Source organism: Sphaerodactylus townsendi, linkage group LG08 (genome assembly GCF_021028975.2).
Source record: "Sphaerodactylus townsendi isolate TG3544 linkage group LG08, MPM_Stown_v2.3, whole genome shotgun sequence".
NCBI lineage: Eukaryota > Metazoa > Chordata > Lepidosauria > Squamata > Sphaerodactylidae > Sphaerodactylus > Sphaerodactylus townsendi.
In genome coordinates, this window is record NC_059432.1 from 34883282 (window position 1) to 34901545 (window position 18264).

General features: G+C 44.5%; 1 protein-coding gene across 3 annotated transcripts in view; it reads right to left on the bottom strand.

Moving 5' to 3' along the window:
- Positions 1–245: 245 nt before the first annotated feature.
- HTR7 (5-hydroxytryptamine receptor 7) overlaps positions 246–18264 on the bottom strand; it is a 57605-nt gene continuing 39586 nt past the window's right edge. For 2 of the 3 annotated variants that reach the window (XM_048507115.1, XM_048507118.1), the window contains exon 3: positions 246–815. In XM_048507115.1, coding sequence (XP_048363072.1) covers positions 773–815 — 43 coding nt within the window. In that variant the 3' untranslated portion in view covers positions 246–772. Of the gene's footprint in view, positions 816–4201; positions 4227–18264 lie in introns of all 3 variants that reach the window. The other variant, XM_048507116.1, reaches the window with a different exon arrangement.

Sequence of the window (18264 nt, forward strand, 5' to 3'; positions counted from 1 at the left end):
CCAGATTTGATTCCCCATTCCTCCACATGAGACTCTTATCTGGTGAACCAGATTTGTTTCCCCATTCCTACATTCCTGCTGGGTGACCTCGGGCTGGTCATTATTCAGAACTCTCTCACCCCCCACCTACCTCACAAGGTGTCTGTTGTGGGGTGAAGAAAGGAAAGGAGCGTAAGCTGCCTTGAATCTCCTTATGGAATAGGAAGGGGGGTATAAATCCAAACTCTTATTCTCTTCCTTTTCTAGATTAGATTTCCCACTCCTTCACATGCAGCCTGCTGGGTGACCTTGGGCTAGTCACAGTTCTCTTAGAACTCTCTCGGCCTCACCTACCTCATAAGGTACCTACTGTGTGTGGAGGAAGTGAAAACAGTGGCAGCCCACTTTGATATTCATTGTGACAGAAAAAAGCATAATATAAAAGTCAACCCTCCTCCATGTTAGCAGACAACCACAGCATGTGAAAAGAGGTTTTCTATCCAGCCTGTGGCTTGTGCTATTTTCAAACAAAGAAAGGGGAATGTGTATATATGGGTATGTGTCTGCTTTAAAAGAAAAGATGGGAAAGAGAAAAGAGAGATAGATGTTACTGTGTTCAGCAGAAGTGCATTTAATACAATATACCAAGCTCCTTGATCTTCTTTACAACATTCTCTTCCACACTGGACCAAGTGCCTTTCATTAATCAATCAATTTCTCCATACTGGTTGGATCTTCAGCATTATCCTTTGTCTAGCAGTTCCTTGTCTGTATATGACTGTTCTTGATTTAGTCATAAATCATGGCTCTTTTTTCTTGAGTAATCAGAGCTCCTCCTGTTCAAACAAGATAGAACGTACAAAACATTAAGTTTGAAAACAGCCACAGAGTAGCTCCTAGAACATAACATAAGACTCATCTTCCCCCAACTTCAGGCAGGACTATGACATGTCAGAGCTAGACACACAACATAATGGCTTGTGGGGACTTCTAGAAATTAGCCCTACAGAAAAAATTGCAGGATGGAATTTAAACAAAATACAGTCAGAGCTTTGTTTGAGTAGGAGGTTAGGTAGGAACAAGACTGGGCAGGATGAAAGCATAGGCAGAGCTACCACGGGGAGGGGGGACAAACGCCCCGAGCGCAGGTGCGGTGGGGGAAGAGAGTTGCTCCCCCCTCCCCTCAGGCTGCCTCCACGACCTGCAGCAGCCCCCACAGACTGAAGCAGGCTGCTCTTTTAGCTTGAAAAAGGTAAGTGGATCGTGTTTGGGGAGGGCAGGGGTGTGGGGGAGTGCACGGCCTCCATTTTGCCCTGGGTGCCATTTTCCTTCCTATGGCAGTGGATGAAAGAGGAAAATCTTCATCAATGTACAGGGATAACTGAACTAATGATTAGCTATGCGGGCCACAGATGTAAGTATCTTGGGAAAGGGAAATCTATCAGTGAAAAATATGGCAAAAACAGCCAATTGAAACATGATGAGGTCCATACAAACACAACACAACACAACAAGAAATTAGTTTTCTAGGTGAAATTCAACGCAGTGAGTTTCTTACAGCCTCATCCAATGGTCTGGGGCAAATGCCTTGGGGAGGGTAAATTAGCTGGTGTAGCCCTGCACCATTCCCAAGGGCAGAATGCTCCCACCTTTTGGATGGGGCTGTAAATGTCTAAGCTAAGAAAGTGAAGGCCCAAGAATTTCTGCAGGTATTGAATTAGTTGGTGGCATATACAAAAACTATTTCCACAATATAACTGAGGAATAAAACAGTCATAAGGATTAAAAGGTCAGGATCTGGGAGGGTGTGACAGTGATTCTGGGGGCCCAGGCAAAAGTTCAAGATGGGCTTCCAAAAATCACTGTCAGCTTCTCACCTAAGAATTCCAGCCTCCAGGTGGAATCCGAGGTGCCCCCAGAGCTACAGTTTATATCCAGACAACAAAGATCACTTTCCCCTGGAAAAGAGATGCTTTGGAATGTGGACTCTATGCCATTGTACCCCAATAATGTCCCTGCCCTCCTCAAGCCCAATCCCCAAATTTCTAGGAGTGTCCCAACACGAATCTACCAACCCTGCCTGGATACCCTGCTGGTGGGTGGGGGTGGGGGGAACCTGGCAATCCTATTCCCACGGGCCTCAGCCGTCGCAGACTCAAGCAAAGCAGGAGCATGAGTTGGCTACTGCCTGAACCCCTGAAGGGGAATGGCATACGTGCGCATGGCAGGCAACCACCGTCTGAGCCCCAAACAGGACAGGCAGCAGCTGAGGTAGCCAGCTGCTGCCACAGCTCCAGAGGGGGTGGATATGTGCATGGTGGCCAGCCACTGTCCAAATACAGAAGGAGACAGGCAGCAGCTAAACTAGCATTTGCAGCTCAAGCTCTGGAGAGGTTTAGCAGGCATCTGGTGGACAAGCTATTCCTTTCCACCCCTGTGAGGGGGCAGGGCCATGGGTAGTCAGGGGCTTACCCACCCCAGTACCTAAGGCAGCTGCCCCAGATACACCATGACTAAGAGAACCCCTGCTTTGCAGACTGGATGAAATTGATCATAAATAATTTCCCAGTTACTTCTTTTAGTAGCATAGATAAGAATGCAAGTGGGGATAGTTATGGGGGATGGAAACAGAATCTCCTTCCTGTCACAGGCTCTGGGGTCAAGTAGTAAGTATTGCTATCCAGAATTGCTAGAACAGTGGATGCATCTGAGCCTCCTGTAGAGCTCAAATCCATTTAAAAGTTTTTGAAGTTGCTTGGAGAATCACGGAACAGATTAAAAGCAGAACTACACATTATATGGAATCTCCAATTCTGAGCTTGACTTGTAATGCTAATGAGAAGATGAATTTTCAAGAAACAATATTAGTGGGTGGGAAGGTGACTAGATATTCCTGTGCTTACCAGTTGTCCCCTAAAACCAGTTATCTCCTAAAAAAATCCTTTTAGACTTTTTTTAACTGGCTTTACACTCAGTTGACCTTCAAGAAGGGAAATAACCTTGAAGTCAAACAGTCTCAAGGGGGACATTTTTTTCAGTGAGATGACAAATATATGACAGCACTTAAACCTCAATATTCATGGTACCTCAGTAAATGTGGATGTGGGAGCATGAGCTTACACAGTGAGTAGCTCCCTCTTATACTATTTTTATATGATTTTTTAAAAATCTTAATTTGAGAAGGAGGTTTTCCCTCAGGGAAAATTAAGTACTGAGTTTTCCCTTCTGGGTTTTGAAAGACCATGTTAAATGAAAATTTACTTTTAGTAAAATCTTACATTCAGTAAAATTAATCTTATCTCTGTAACTATAAGTACTTTAAACAGCATTTACTTGTGGGGCTTGGAAAACAGGAAGACACCTAAAAATCTGATATAGCCACTGGGGAAATCTAAATATGTTCCTACTTCCGCTTGCTGATAAGGTAAAGCAATATCTCCAACATTATCACAGTGATGAAACTTAAGGCCAAATCCTGCCACCTTCTCCAGTTGTAAGAAAAAACGGAACTGAATTAATCTCAGTGAACTTGCAATTTCCTGCAGTCCAAGTTTCTTCCAACACATTTTCATTCACAGGGGGGCAATCAGTTAGATGTCACCACTATCATTTGCCAGTCATTTAAATGTTAACTTTCGAAGACTCAGAAGTAGAAACACATATGTATTGGACATAGCAGGGAAACCCCTTCAACTTCAATTGCATGGAAGTATGGAGATCCAGGATTTGGCCACATTATTGTACGCTTTACAACAAACACAGGACACAGCTGAAAATGGCAGCCATATCATTCCTCCTCTGGAAAATCTAGGTCCATATAAATGAAATCCTGGTGTCATGACACTATGCTCTTCCTTGTGCCTTGCAGCCAGTTATGTTGACTGGGAATGGGGAAAGGTACATTGGAAAGATGTCAAAATACAGGACAAGTTGAAGTAGATGATCTAGAAAAGGGAGAAACTAGACTCAGGGCTCTTGTTTTCAGCAGCAGCTATAAATCTCTACTCAACAGAACACAAACAAGACTGCTATCATTTTAATTCCCATACACAGTCCTTTTTGGGGTGTATGAAAATACAGCCTTATGAAGACACAGAACCACAGAGGAAATATGCCAGAGAACAAAACATCAGGGACAAAAATTTGCAATAGACATCATTGGATGATACATATAACTTCCCTTTTAATTAAAATAAAAATATTAGAAATAAAGTTAACTAACCATGTAGTTTTATCCAAGGTCAAAACTAGTTTTATCAGGAAGGGAATAATAATAGTAATAAATAACAAGGTTAGTAAACAGTAAAACAAAATAGAACAGAAAGAAATTTATATTACAAGCATTACTATTTGTAATCAGTAAGAACCATATGCCCATGTTGGAATTTTAAATAATTTCTCGTACTAAATGGTTAAATGAGCAGCTATGTCTATTGAGGATAATCATGGCAAAGCACAACTGTTTTGTAAACCTGTCCTCTGGTGTGAGAATTATTCAAGAGACAAAGGCATATTCTTTGGAAAGTTATGAAAAGAACCTCAAGTCTATTTTGGGCTACAGAAAGGATTGGTTGATTGATTGTCCCTGTGCTTTCTGTATGAGAAATGTTTCTTCTGAGTGGTCTTTCCTGAAAAAAAGAGAAAAGGTCAAATAGAAAGTCAAGGCTTATGAGAAATGAAGAAATTGCTTCATTTCAGCTTATGTTCAATGTGTTTTTTCCCCATCCCAAAACCTTAGGAATGGTAACCTGATGCTTGTCAAGATCCTGAATAGCAGACAGAGACCCACACAGATGTGAGTCAGACAAATCCAAGAAAGCCATTTAGTTTTCTGACAGTTCCAGAGAATGAACAAATACACTGGGAGTCCTTAACCGAGGAAGCAATCTACAAGCAGAATAGCAGAGATTTTGATGTTTGTAAAGCTTTTAAGGATGACAGAAGTTTCACAGGTATAGATTATCCCGTCATAATGCCGCCATGAAAGGAAAAGTGCATCAGCAAACAGTTGTCTTAATTCATATGACCCAAGCCTATGTGTGTGCTAAAATCCCATGCCCACTTATGAATATGCTTATATACACTTGTGAATATACTTTTAAAAAATTAGAATTAGAAATTAATATTTTCATTTGTCACGTTTAATGCAGGAAGACTCCAATGTTTACATTTGGGTCGGAGGGAGGTTTTCAATTTCCTAAATAGATGGTATTCTATTGATATAATTAATGGACAAAACTAATGTTCTGTGCTGTATAAATATTCACAATGGCTTTCTTCATAGCTACAAGTATTTGCAGTGAAAAAACTGATTAGCTACAAAAAATTTCAAAAATGCCTATTGAAGGTTATTTAAATGTGACATTCAGATTCAAAACTTTACATGGAAATTACATTTTATCAGAAATATTTGTAAAATCTTAAAGATAACAGATTGGACCTAATTCCGCTTTCCGCTCGTGGAAGGGAAAGAGAGCACTTTTTGCCAGTTAACCCCTCTCACTTGTATTCTGACCCTCAAAACATTCCAGGGTGTCAGTGACACATGGCAATGCAACTCTGGGAGGCATAGAAGACTGGAGAAGAAAAGAGGAGAAATTGCTATTTATGTAGCACAACTTTACTTGTGCTGCACAGGATCCAAGCCAACGTACAACAGTATGCTCTTGTCTTCCTGATTAAGAGAAAAAAGATAGCACTGAAGACTACTGATATTCTAATTTGAACTCACCTACAGATCTGTGTGTGATATACTGTAATTGCCCATGCAATGGGTTCAACAGAGCTTAACGTTCGCTGATGGCAATGCAGTGGTTTCGATAGATCTGTTCCACTAGTTTCCCTCCAGCAAAAGGCGTGTTTCCTTGAGTGTCAGTTCTTGCACTGAGGAAAGCACCTTCATTAGTGCAAAGGGGCCATGGGACCTACCCAACCTGCAGAAGTTCTTACACTACTTTATTTCCATTCAGATGCGCATCAGATCCAGAACACTTCATACTATGTTGTCTTTCGCAAAATGATGGCAAAGTGTATCGCTAGGTTTGCCAGTCTCCAAGTGGTCCCTGGAGAGTTCCCAGAATTACAATGGATCTCCAGACTACAGCAATCAGTTTTCCTGAAGAAAATGACAACATTACGAAGTAGATTCTATAGCATTATACCCTACTGAAGTCCTTCCCCCCTTCAAACCCTGCCCTTCCACAAACTCCACCCCCATATACCCAGAATTTCCTAAGCTAGAGCTGGCAACTCTGATCTACATACAGGAACAACTCTTTGCTAGTTGTGATTTTTTAAAATTATTTTTAAATTTTCCATTAATAAAAGTTAACATAATAGAAAAAAGATAAAAACAAAAACAGATCCTATCAGTTACAATTCTAAATACTAAGAGAGGCAACAAAGTTATATCTATAATCTATATATATATAAATCTATCAGTGCTTTTTTCTGCTGACAGGTGATCTCCCAAACTACTGGACCGATTGCTTTGAAATTTTCACACAACGTCGCATTCGCGTGCGGCCAGGTTTCCATACTGTTTCCACACCTCCTATTGTGTATATGTCACAACTGTGACAGTTGGAACCACAATTCTGTTCCGCAACAGCGCCATCTGCTGGCCATCAAAGCAACACCCTCTGATACAAGAGAAACAACCATGCCTTCCTTGAAAACCACTGCCTTATGGAGTGAAAGGGATGGGGCGGGCCATCTAACATGGCCCACCCACCTTAGCGGAGGAAGGGGAAGGTGAGGGAGGGTCTGGGGGTTTGCTGGACCAAACGCTCTGAAATTTGAACACAATGTCGCTCATGCCTCCCAGCGTGTTTTACGCTAGATAATTCGCCTGCAAGGGAAGGGAGTGAAAGGGACAGGACCAGCCACCTGCACATGGCCCACCCACCCTAGCAGAGGAAGGGGAAAGTTAGGGAGGGACCGGCTGGGTTGCCATGCAAGGGAACGGGAGAGAGGGAGGGGAGTGAGGGGCCCCTTGCCCCTCCCTTGCAAGCATTGTGCAATGCCACATGTTCTAACCGTTCGCTTCCCCTTTTCTTTCTTTTCCACTTCACCAGACTCAGCCACAGCAATGCATGGCTGGGCCCACTAGTATTATATAAAACTCTTATGTCAGTTTCCAGTACTGGCCATTTTAGTTGAGAAATACATTAATAGTTGATTACTGTTATAATTTTCTAGAATTTTTCTCGCAAAATATAACTCATGTTATCAAATTGTAACAATTTCTTAATTTATCCTTTCCTCTTTCCCCCTTTAACTCAGTTTCAGTATGATATATTCTATGTTCTAAGGATTGTTAATAATTAACATCCATCATATTCACTTTTCACCTGTGTTCTTATTTTTGGGAATAATACGAATAATACATTTTCCATTTATCTTAGAATTCTTTGATTGGTCTCTTATTCACAAAGTTGGTTAGTTTTGCCATTGTCACATATTGTACTGGTTATTTTTCCAGTTACCTTAGTTAGGGCATTCTTCTGCCTTCCATTTTGTCGCAAGTACTACTCTGGCCACTGCTGTCAAATATCAAAACAGTTCTTCTGAGATGTTTGGGACATTGCTAGTTGTGATTGGGACTGTCATTTTTTACCATTTTTTTTGGTAACTTTTGCATTTGGGTTTTAAAGACCTGGAAATTCTAGAAAAAGTTGAAAAAAGTCAAACCACAGAGCTGGAATGCAAGCCAGAGAGCTGAATGCTGGGTCTGGCCCATCGAATGAGACTCGCCATGCCTCTCTTCCCAGGGGAGAGGGAATTTTAAATGTGGAACACTGGGCGCCAATTAACTATTTATTAATTATATCTCAATCCATTGGGATTGTGCAAACCAAATTTCTGGGTTTATCGCTGCTTTTAAATGTTTAACCTGTTTTATACTGTCTTTTTACATGCTGTACACCGCCCAGAGCCCTTCGGGGATGGGGCGGTATAAAAGCATAAACAAACAAACAAACAAACAAATAAGGGCTTTAAAGGCATTCAGCAGGTAAGTAAGGGAGAGAGAGGCTCCTCCGTTTTTTTTAATGGCGGCAAGGCCAAAATGTCCTGAAAAATTTGAGAAAAAATCAGCTCCTTTAAATTACTGCCATTTTTCACCCTAAAATAACCCCACCCCTCAAAAATGCCAAAATGTATTTTTGATTCAGTTTTATCTGGACACACAGCCCTAATACATGCCCAACAAATAAGGTTGCTAACCTCCAGGTGGAGTCTGGAGTTCTCTCAGAATTACCAATGTTCTACAAACTACATGACTGTGGAGCTTATTTACTGAACGACATTGGAATGAGCGAAATAACAACATTAAAGCGAGTGAACCGAGTGAATCAAGTGAAACAACGGAGTAAGGACTGTGGCATGCGATACCTGACTTCCCTGTGCTTCCCAGCGCCTGGTGTTCCGTGTCTCTCACCTCCTGGTTGGATTGTCTTCCATGTGGCCTCGAGATCCAACTGGGTTCCTCCTATTGCCCTGGAGTATCTCACACTGACGAACTGGGGTTTTTGGAATTGGGGTGGAGGACGGCAGCAGTCCTCCCCCTGCAACCCCCGGTGGGACTCCGGCGGCTTCTGGCGGGACCTTCGGCGAGGCGCCTCAAAAATTTACAGCAGGGGCGGTGACGACGATGGGGAGTCCTTCTTGGAGATTGAGACCACAGCTTCAGCGGTGTTTGCAGCCTGGGATTTCTGCTGCTCTTTCGGGCCTCGGCGAGCCGGTAGTGTGAGGACAGAGCGGTCCGTGGCCTTGGAATGCGGTGGGAGGTCCAGACCAGAGCAAAGCGTAGTGGGGAGATTAGGCTGGAGCAGCGAGCACATCAGCGGCTCTTCTGAGGCTCGACGTGCCGGCGGTGAGAGGGCCGTGTGGGCCATGGCTCTGAAGAGCGGCGGGGGGAACAACTTCATACTTTCAACCTTGACTGGGGTAATCGGTGGCAGAGACCCTCAGAGACCCTCAGCTGCTGCTTCACCTCGCTTGGAGCCGTTTTATCGGCCCTACAAGACTGGATTTTTGCAAGTGGCTTATCGGGTGGTGGGAGCCCCGTGTTCTGCCACTTTTGTCCACCAGAGGGCGCAGGGACCTGGTATCAGAGTTTCCCATTGCCATCTATTGGCGCCCTCTGCTGGCTCCAGTCTTGGTTACATCCTGCGATCCTTCTGTTCATTTAGAGGCTGGAGGCAGGTACCTGCGTTTCATTACATCCACGACAGCCCGCTAGTGAGAGTATTGGGCTGCTCTGTCTAAGGGAACGGTAGACTTTGCTCTTCCATCCAACCTTTGTTATATTGTAACTAGCAAGATAGTGCTGGGTTAGCTGTTTAGTATTGGTGGAATTAGTGGTTAGGTTAGTTAGTTTGACTAGGTGGAATGTCCAGCTTTTATTGTATTAGTTGATTGATGTTGTTGGTAGCAAGACTGGACTCACCTATAAAGATTTAGTATTACTAGTAGGCTATTAGATAAACAGAGAGAGTGGAGATATGGGGGCGCCATTGGGGCTGGGGATCCCAGTTTTAATGGCACGGGGTAAGTACAACGGTAGGCGGTGGCCTTATGTGAGAAGACAGACAAGATATGGGTATGCTGGTACGTCTTCTGACCTCCGACCTAACCCAAGACACGAAGGTGGTCGGGCTCAGGGTTACTCCGCTTCATCTCTGGTGTTGATCAATGCCAGGTCCATTAACAACAAAACTGCAGTGCTTCGCGACTTCCTAGGAAGTCAGCGAATGGACCTGGCTTGTATCACTGAAACCTGGGTGTGTGAAGGCGAAACGGTCGCCTTACGTGAGGTCTCACCACCAGGTTTCGGGTGCTTCCACCAGTCATGAACACGGGGCTGGGGGGGCGGCGTGGCGATGTTCATCCATGATTCCATTCCCTCTAGGGCTATCCTGGTTCCGGAGATCACAGGTATGGAGTGTGTCAGCCTAGAGTGGTTGGCTTTGGAGAGGTTGGCTGTCCTCTTGGTGTACCAGTCGCCTAGCTCACCGAGGGACGGTCTGCTGCGGCTACTGGAGGTGGTGGCTGACTGGGCGCTGAGGTTCCCCAGACTCATTGTCTTGGGGAACTTCAAGGTCCATGTCGACACCGCCTCACGTACGGTGGCTGCGGACCTAGTGTCATCCAGGGCGACGCTGGGCCTCTCCTTAATAAATTCTGGCCCCACTCACGAGGCTGGTCACACGTTGGACCTGGTCTTCGGGTCGGGAATTAACATGGTCATATCCTCTACCGACAGAGTGCCATGGTCCGACCATTATACCCTAAAGGTCCGGATGGACTTGCCGTGCCTCCCCTGTCTAGGCGACGGACTGATTTATGTCCGCCCGTGGAGACTTATGGATCCACTTGGTTTCCTGAATGCTCTGCGGGACCCTGAGCCTGCCGGCACGCTCGATGGACAAGTGGAAGACTGGAATGCCCGGCTTTCCGATGCCATTGAAGCTGTTGCCCCCCGGCGCCCTCTGCGCCCCCGCTCTCGGCTAGCTCCGTGGTATACCGAGGAGCTACGCCATATGAAACGGGAGCTCAGACGGCTGGAGCGAGTGTGGAAGAAATCTCGTGACGAAGCTGCGCGAACATCTTATAGGACGTTTATGAAGGCCTATGAGATGGCGACGAAGGAGGCGAAGAGAGTTTTCTTCTCCTCCTCTCTCGCATCTGCTAGCTCTCGCCCAGCCCAATTGTTTCGTTTGGTTCAGTCTTTGACCTCACTATCTAGAGGTTCTACAAATTCCCAATTGGAGATTGGCTGTGAGGCATTTATGAGCTTCTTTGCAGATAAAGTCGCGTCGCTCCGCCAGGACCTTCCTGCCACGTTGACTACAATTAGCGAACTAGAGGCTCCCTTGCCATCTTCTGGCCCTTGTTTGGCCCAGTTTTCCCTGCTCTCTGAAGCCCATGTTGACAGGGTCCTGGCTGCTGTTAGACCTACTACCTGTCCTCTGGATCCGTGCCCCTCCTGGCTTATTAAGGCTTGCCAGGGGGAGTTACGACCCCACCTGTTGAAGATCATCAATGGCTCCCTTGAGCAAGGAGTCTTTCCGGGTGGGTTGAAGGAGGCAGTGGTCCGCCCACTCTTGAAAAGACCATCGTTAGATCCAGGAGATCTGGCCAATTACCGACCCGTTTCGAATCTTTCGTTTCTGGGGAAGGTAATTGAGAGAGTGGTGTTGGAGCAGCTTCAGGGCTTTCTGGAGGACACACGGGCTTTTGATCCCTTCCAGTCCGGCTTCCGTGCTGGGCATGGGACGGAGACTGTCCTCGTCGCTGTCACAGACACGCTCCGCATACAACTTGACCGAGGCGGATCGGCGCTGCTGGTATTATTGGATCTTACCGCAGCGTTTGATATGGTCGATCACGACCTTTTGGCCCACCGCCTGGCTGCTTCCAGGGTGCGAGGCACTGTCCTTCAGTGGATTGTCTCATTTCTCTGGGACCGGAATCAGCAAGTGTGGGGTGGGGAGCAAGCCTCCCAGAGGTGCCCGCTTCATTGCGGGGTGCCCCAGGGAGCGCTGTTATTCCCGCTGTTGTTTAACATCTACATGCGACCCCTTGCTCAGTTGGTGCGGAACTTTGGGCTGATCTGTCACCAGTACGCTGATGACACTCAGCTCATTCTGTTGATGGAGGGGAGGGGCAGTCGTCGCCCCTGCAGCTCTACAGCACTGTTTGGAGGCGGTTGCTGGTTGGTTGCAACAGAGCAGGTTAAAACTGAATCCATCGAAGATGGAGGTCCTTTGGCTGGGCCGCGGGGCGGAGGTGGGGGATTTTCAGTCGCCGGAGTGGGAGGGGCTACATTGGCAACGGCCTCCTCCGTGCGTAGCCTGGGGGTCCACCTGGATTCGTCTCTTTCAATGGAGACCCAGGTGGCCCATACAACCCGGGTTGCGTTTTGTCACCTTCGACAGGCCCGGCGGCTGGCCCCTTTCCTCTCCCAGGCGGATCTTGCCACTGTGATCCATGCAACGGTCACCTCTAGGTTAGACTATTGTAACTCGCTCTATGCGGGCCTCCCCTTACGTCTGCTTCGGAAGCTGAAGCTGGTCCAGCATGCGGCGGCACGTGTTCTCGCCGGTGGTGCCTTCAGAGAACACATCCAACCTGTGCTGCGTCGCCTGCATTGGCTTCCAGTTGAGTTCCGAATCATTCATAAGGTATAGGTGCTTACCTTTAAGGCCTTACGCGGCCTGGGACCTTCGTACCTTCAGGACCGTCTTACCCCATACGTCCCTACACAGCCTCTACGTTCGTTAGAGGCCAATTTGCTGGTGGTCCCTAGCCCCTCAATGATGCAGCTGGCCTCTACCCAGGCCACGGCTTTTACAGCCCTGGCCCCTGCCTGGTGGAACACCTTACCACTAGCTATTCAGGCCCTGCGGGACCTTGGAGAGTTCCGCAAGGCCTGTAAGACCGAATTGTTCCAACGGGCGTTTGGGGAGGCCGGCCGCTGAGGTGCACCCCACCCCTTCCTTTCTCCCTTTCCCCTTTACTTCCTGGGTTCTTCACTTCTCTGTTTTGTTTTTCCAGGGTGGATTTATGAAGTCTGTGTTTATGTTGGACGCCACTGCAATGCATTGTTATTAATCTGTTTTAATGGGGGTTTATTGTAATTATTGTTTTTATTATGTTGTTCACCGCCCAGAGCCCTTCGGGGGAAGGGCGGTATACAAGACCAATTATAAATAAATGAATGAATGAATGAATGAATGAATGAATGAATGAATGAATGAATGAATACAGAGATCAGTTCCCTTGGAGAAAATGGCAGCTTCAGAGTGCAGATCTGGTATATAATAGATGTTAAGTGAAACCTGCACTCCCCAATTTCCCCTCCACTGGTACCATTCCCAAATTTCTAGAATTTCCCATGCTAAAGTTGGCAACTTTAGGAATAATCACTTGAAAAAAGTGAATTACAATTTTGAAACTGTCCAATTTACTTGCTGTCTTATTGGCACCCACTCATATTCCGCTGTTTCATAAAACTAATGTTCATTTTTTAAAAAATAAACTATCCTTGGAAAATGTTCAGTGCCACATCTATGGTGATGATAAATGGCTATGTATATTCTGATCACATCCTGCTAGATTACTGTACTGCATTCTGAAGATGGATTAAAAACATTAATTAGTAGAAAACGAAGCAGCAAGGATGCTGACTGGTATAAGATATGTAACATCTTGTCAGTTTTAAGAGCTAAACTGGCAGCTGATTCACTCTTAGGAAAAAAACTGAAGTACTATTTGTTACCTTTAAATTTCTATGTAATCACAGATAAGGATATATAAAAATCACTGAAGCAAGGCTCCTTCCCATACCAGTGTAGTATAGTGGTTACTGTTGGGCTAGAATCTAGGAGGTCCTAAGGGGGGGAAAAGAAACACTCTGGGAAAATAAAGTAACAGAAGGCAAATATCAATGATAAAAATAATTGTACAGATGAAAATACATACATATATGTATGTGTGGGTGTCTATATTAGTTAGTACACAAAATATATAGAGTAACAACATAACAAAATTGTGTAACAACTTAAATGTCAGAGTGTTGGATGTGTGATCCAATATTACAAAATAAATAACGGAAGTAATACTATATAATGAGTGAGAAAAAAATAAATATCAACATTTATACAAAGAAACATAAGGCAATAAAAGGAGAAGACATGCCGTATATACTCGCATATAAGTTGAATTTTTCAGCACATTTTTTGTGCTGAAAAAGCCTCCCTCGACTTATACGCGAGTGAGGTTTATTTTAAAAAATATTTTTAGGGTTTTTACTTGGCCACTAGGGGGCACAGTTTTTAGGTTAGCGGCACTAAAATTTCAGGCTATCATCAAGCCTGAATGATCCTGATGATACCAGCCAGGTTTGGTGAAGTTTGGTTCAGGGGGTCCAAAGTTATGGAACCCCAAAGGGGGTGCCCCCATCCTCCATTGTTTCCAATGGGAGCTAATAGGAGATGGGACTACCCTTTTGAGGGTCCATAACTTTGGACCCCTTGAACCAAACTTCACCAAACCTGGGTGGTATCATCAGGAGGGTCTCCTAAAGATACTCTGAAATGTTGGTACTGCTAACATAAACATTACTTCCCTGAAAGGCACCCTCAAATTTTCCCCAGATTCTCCCTTTAAATCACCTACCCCCCACTGCTTCTGAGTGGATTTAAAGGGAGAATCAGGGCTTATAGAGCTAGTTTACTGTTTTTCTTTGAAATAAATATTCAAAAACATTTAACCTACTGAAGCCTCAGTTAATGTAATTTTATTGGTATCTGTTTTTATTTTTGAAATTTACCAGTAGCTGATGCATTTCCCACCCTTGACTTATACGCGAGTCAATAAGTTTTCCCAGTTTTTTGTGGTAAAATTAGGTGACTCGACTTACATGCAAGTTGACTTATACACGAGTATATATGGTATCCATTTCATGAAGGATAATGCTAAAATGAGAAGGAGCCATAACATCGACTCACTCATGATTGCTGCCATAGTTATAAACTTTACAAAATACTGTGGCAATTCCTATTTTCTCAAGCTCTCTTTGAATTTAATATTTCGACTCATATTGAGATGTAAAGGGCAAAACCATGACCTCCAGAAATATCAATACATGACGAGCCTGATAACAATGCACAAGAACGGTTAATTTGCAACTACGATCATTCTTTCCACATGGGGTGTTCCTACTTTCCTGCCAAAAAGCTAGATTCAAAGGGTGCCACTGATAAGCAATTGCCTCATCCATTCAAGGGCTGCCGGCAATACATTTATTTCAAATTATTTGTCTTGTCTCTCATCCTGAAAAATACAGAACAGGAAAATAACCATCTGTAGAGGAGGAAAAAGTTAAATACTAGGCTTCTATGTAGTCTAAACAGAAAAAGTAACAGGTGGATTGATGATAGCGAGTCTTAAATTCCTGAAAAATAAGCACAGAAAACCTTTGTCAACAGTATCATTTTCCTGTACTGACAATCAGCAGAACAGCACACTTCTTCTATCTGGAATGGCCGTCCTCTTCCACCGTGGGCACAGCCTCAGGAGGGACACATATGGAGCAGTGAGGGAGATGGGGGACACCTGCCTAGCCAGCCACCTTGCCAATTTTAAATATGTTTAATATTAGTTGTTAACAAACAAGAGATCCATAACACTTGCAGAAGAGGGAACACAACACTAGCAGAAGAAATTCCCTCTGCAATCCCACCGGCCAGTTTCTCCTCCCCCCCCCCATCACTGATTTCTCTTCCCTCTTCCCTTCTCACTCCCCAACGACCACTTTCCCTCCCTTCAAAACCCAGAAACAGTATTCCTTCTCATCTCAATCACTTCTTTCTCTCCTTTCCCTTCCTTATCCATTTCAATTACTATTTCCCCTTTTCTGCTCTATTCCAATTGCCTCTTCCTTCTCTGCCTTGCTACCCAACTGCCACTTCCTCCCCCTTCTCTCCACCAGGTGCCCTCAGTTTCTCTATGTTTCTTTGCTATCACTCACCCAACCATTCTCTCCCTCCCCAAAAAACCCTCCCAATATGCCAGAGTTGCCCTGACCAAGTCATGCCTTAATTGCTATGCAACCTCATAATCCCAACAGGATGTTATACTTTGTAGGGGGTGGTATTTAAACCCCTAATTATCTTCTAGTGTTGGGGTCATTGTTTTTTTTTGCAAACCTGGAGTTTCCCCAGTCTGTCTCTGGCCCTACTGTGCAGATTTTTAGATACACAAGTCAGGACCAGGTTCAGTATTAAATATAAAATATTATTTGTTTGTAATAGAATAGCTATAGTTGATGTAGCTTCTCCTTATTGTTGAAATTCTTCTTCCTACATTCCAACTTGACCTACAAATTTTAAAGAAAATATCGAGATGACAGCTCAGAATGAATATAATGGCTCTGTAACATGCATTACTGGTGCAGAGCTAACTTGGATATATCTTATTTCAAGACACTTTGCAGTGGATCAAAGTACCTGATATTATTTTAGTTCAATAGAGTGACAGAGAATCAGTGACATGATGCCTTCTGTAGAACGAAAAAAGAACATGAAGACTGAGCTACTGTTTTTGTCTGTGAGATATAAACCTGAAGCAGGGCCGGGATCTCTACTTGTCTATTGTAGCTCTGTCAGCGGTGGCAGTGCTTGAATGTTTCAGGAAACAGAGCAGTGGCTACAGCAGAGACAGTGAGGCCCCTTCCACACAGCAAAGGTATAACGGGTTGTAATTGGGATAAAGGAACCTATTTTCCTGTTTTCGTATTCACATGCATCCGTGCAGGCAGTGATTGGAGCCCACAGAAACCATCTGGATTGCTGTTGAGCCTTCACACAGACGCATCTGGCTTTTTTTTAATTTACTTCCCATTGATGCATAGCTACGCAGGCATGCACAAAGGATCCTCCAGAGCCATGCTGATGTCTCACAATACAACCATCTGCACCTGCGTAGCTACGCAGATGTAAGCCGTGAATTTTTTTTAAAGGGAAAGCACAGCCAAATAAAGCGCTTCCTGCTCCTGTTCACTCGCGAGTGGGCTGCAACCCAAGATTTTTGAAAAGACTCGCTCATAGTGCACTTCTGAAAAAACCTAGCTTGGGGGAAATAACATGGGGCAGACTCAATTTAGAGATCTGTGCGAAGTCCCCCCCCCCCAAAAAAAACAATCCTGTTTTTTTACTGTCCCACACCTGTGTTTATTGGCCTGTGAGGAATGGGCCTCAGAGAAGCAATGCCTGGTGCTGCCATCCCCACTTTCTACCTCTTGTGCCCTATAACAGGAGCAGCCCAGTCCGAGAATCTCATGAGACCAACTGTTTTGCACCTTTTCTTTGGCTAACCATTCATATACTTAAGAATTTATTTCAGTTCATTTCTAATCCTGTTTGTTTTACATACAGTGCAGGACAATTTCTGGGCACCCACTTACATGGGTGACTAAACACTGACTCTTAACAACAGGTCCGTATCTCCTGAAGGACACAATGGGTCAAAGTCCAAACCATAATGGCACCTTTAGCAGCAGTGCCACTGCCTCGTTCATGAATACTTGTGTTGGCAGCTAGGCAGGCCCTAAAATGGGTTAGAAATGTCCACAGTGTCCAGGAAGTCTCTAGTAGAGCGAGGCGAGTCTCCTTTCTCATCTCATCACAAGGGAGCCTTCTCCTGCACTGCAGAAAAAAAATCCTACCCACAGTCGAGCCAGCCACGACAGAGCACAGGAAAAGGCAGCAGAGCTGCCCAATGGTGCACCTGCAGCCCCAACCAGAGCTGGGAGTGACAGCAGCACTGCTACTGGTGGTATTGTTTTGGGGAGAAGTAAGGCCAGGCAACCCTCAGAGCTAGCCTGACTGTGCCCATGCCACCACTGTACAATCTCCCCGCAGCTGCGCAAGGTTGCTTGTGCTTCAGGATAATCTTCTCTTCTGTCTCCTCGAATAAAAAACCTTGCTTAAGTAAACCATTTAAAACATTGTGTGTGTGTGCGACGGGGGGGATGTCTTCAAGTTTCTGCAGAGTTCTGTCTTAGGCTACATAGCAAACAAATAAGGGAGAAAAAGCCAATTCCATATCTGCAACTGTTCTTGACTGAGTTTCTTTTCTGGTGCTTGTCGCTGTCCCTATGTTTGCATCTTTTGGCAATGGCTTGTCACGGTTTAGCTCCTTCTGTGGAGTATCTAGAAAAGGAAGCTGCATAAAGAGGCATACGCATGAATATGAACAGTGCAATCCTAAGCAGTGTTTTGTCTTCAATGGCTGCAAACGATAATTTTCTGGCACTTTATAACATCCAACTTTTTCTGGCACTTTATAACATCCTCCAACATTTCACAGGTAAAAATACTGATGTATACTAGTTGTAACACTCTTATCACCATCTTATGCACTCAGAAATAAGTTCTGCTATGTTTTCTTGCGTGCATAAGATTGTAGCCTCAGTGCAGTCCTATGTAGTGTTACACCATTCTAAGCCCATTAGTTTCAAACCAAGATCTCCTTCTGAGAGTTCTTCTACTATTGTAGGTTCTTTCTTACTTGCTGCAAGCAAGATTTATTCACTTTGGGACAGTATGTTCTGAATGGATTAACAAGACAAAGGTGTTTGTTGTTTTGGCTAAAGATATACCTTTGAGATTTCCCCAGGCATTGCTTACAATTAAGCTTGTCTCTATAGACTTAACACCTAGAAACCTGACTTCTAAAAAGTGAATGCTGAAACTCCCAGTCATCTTTATGCTCTGC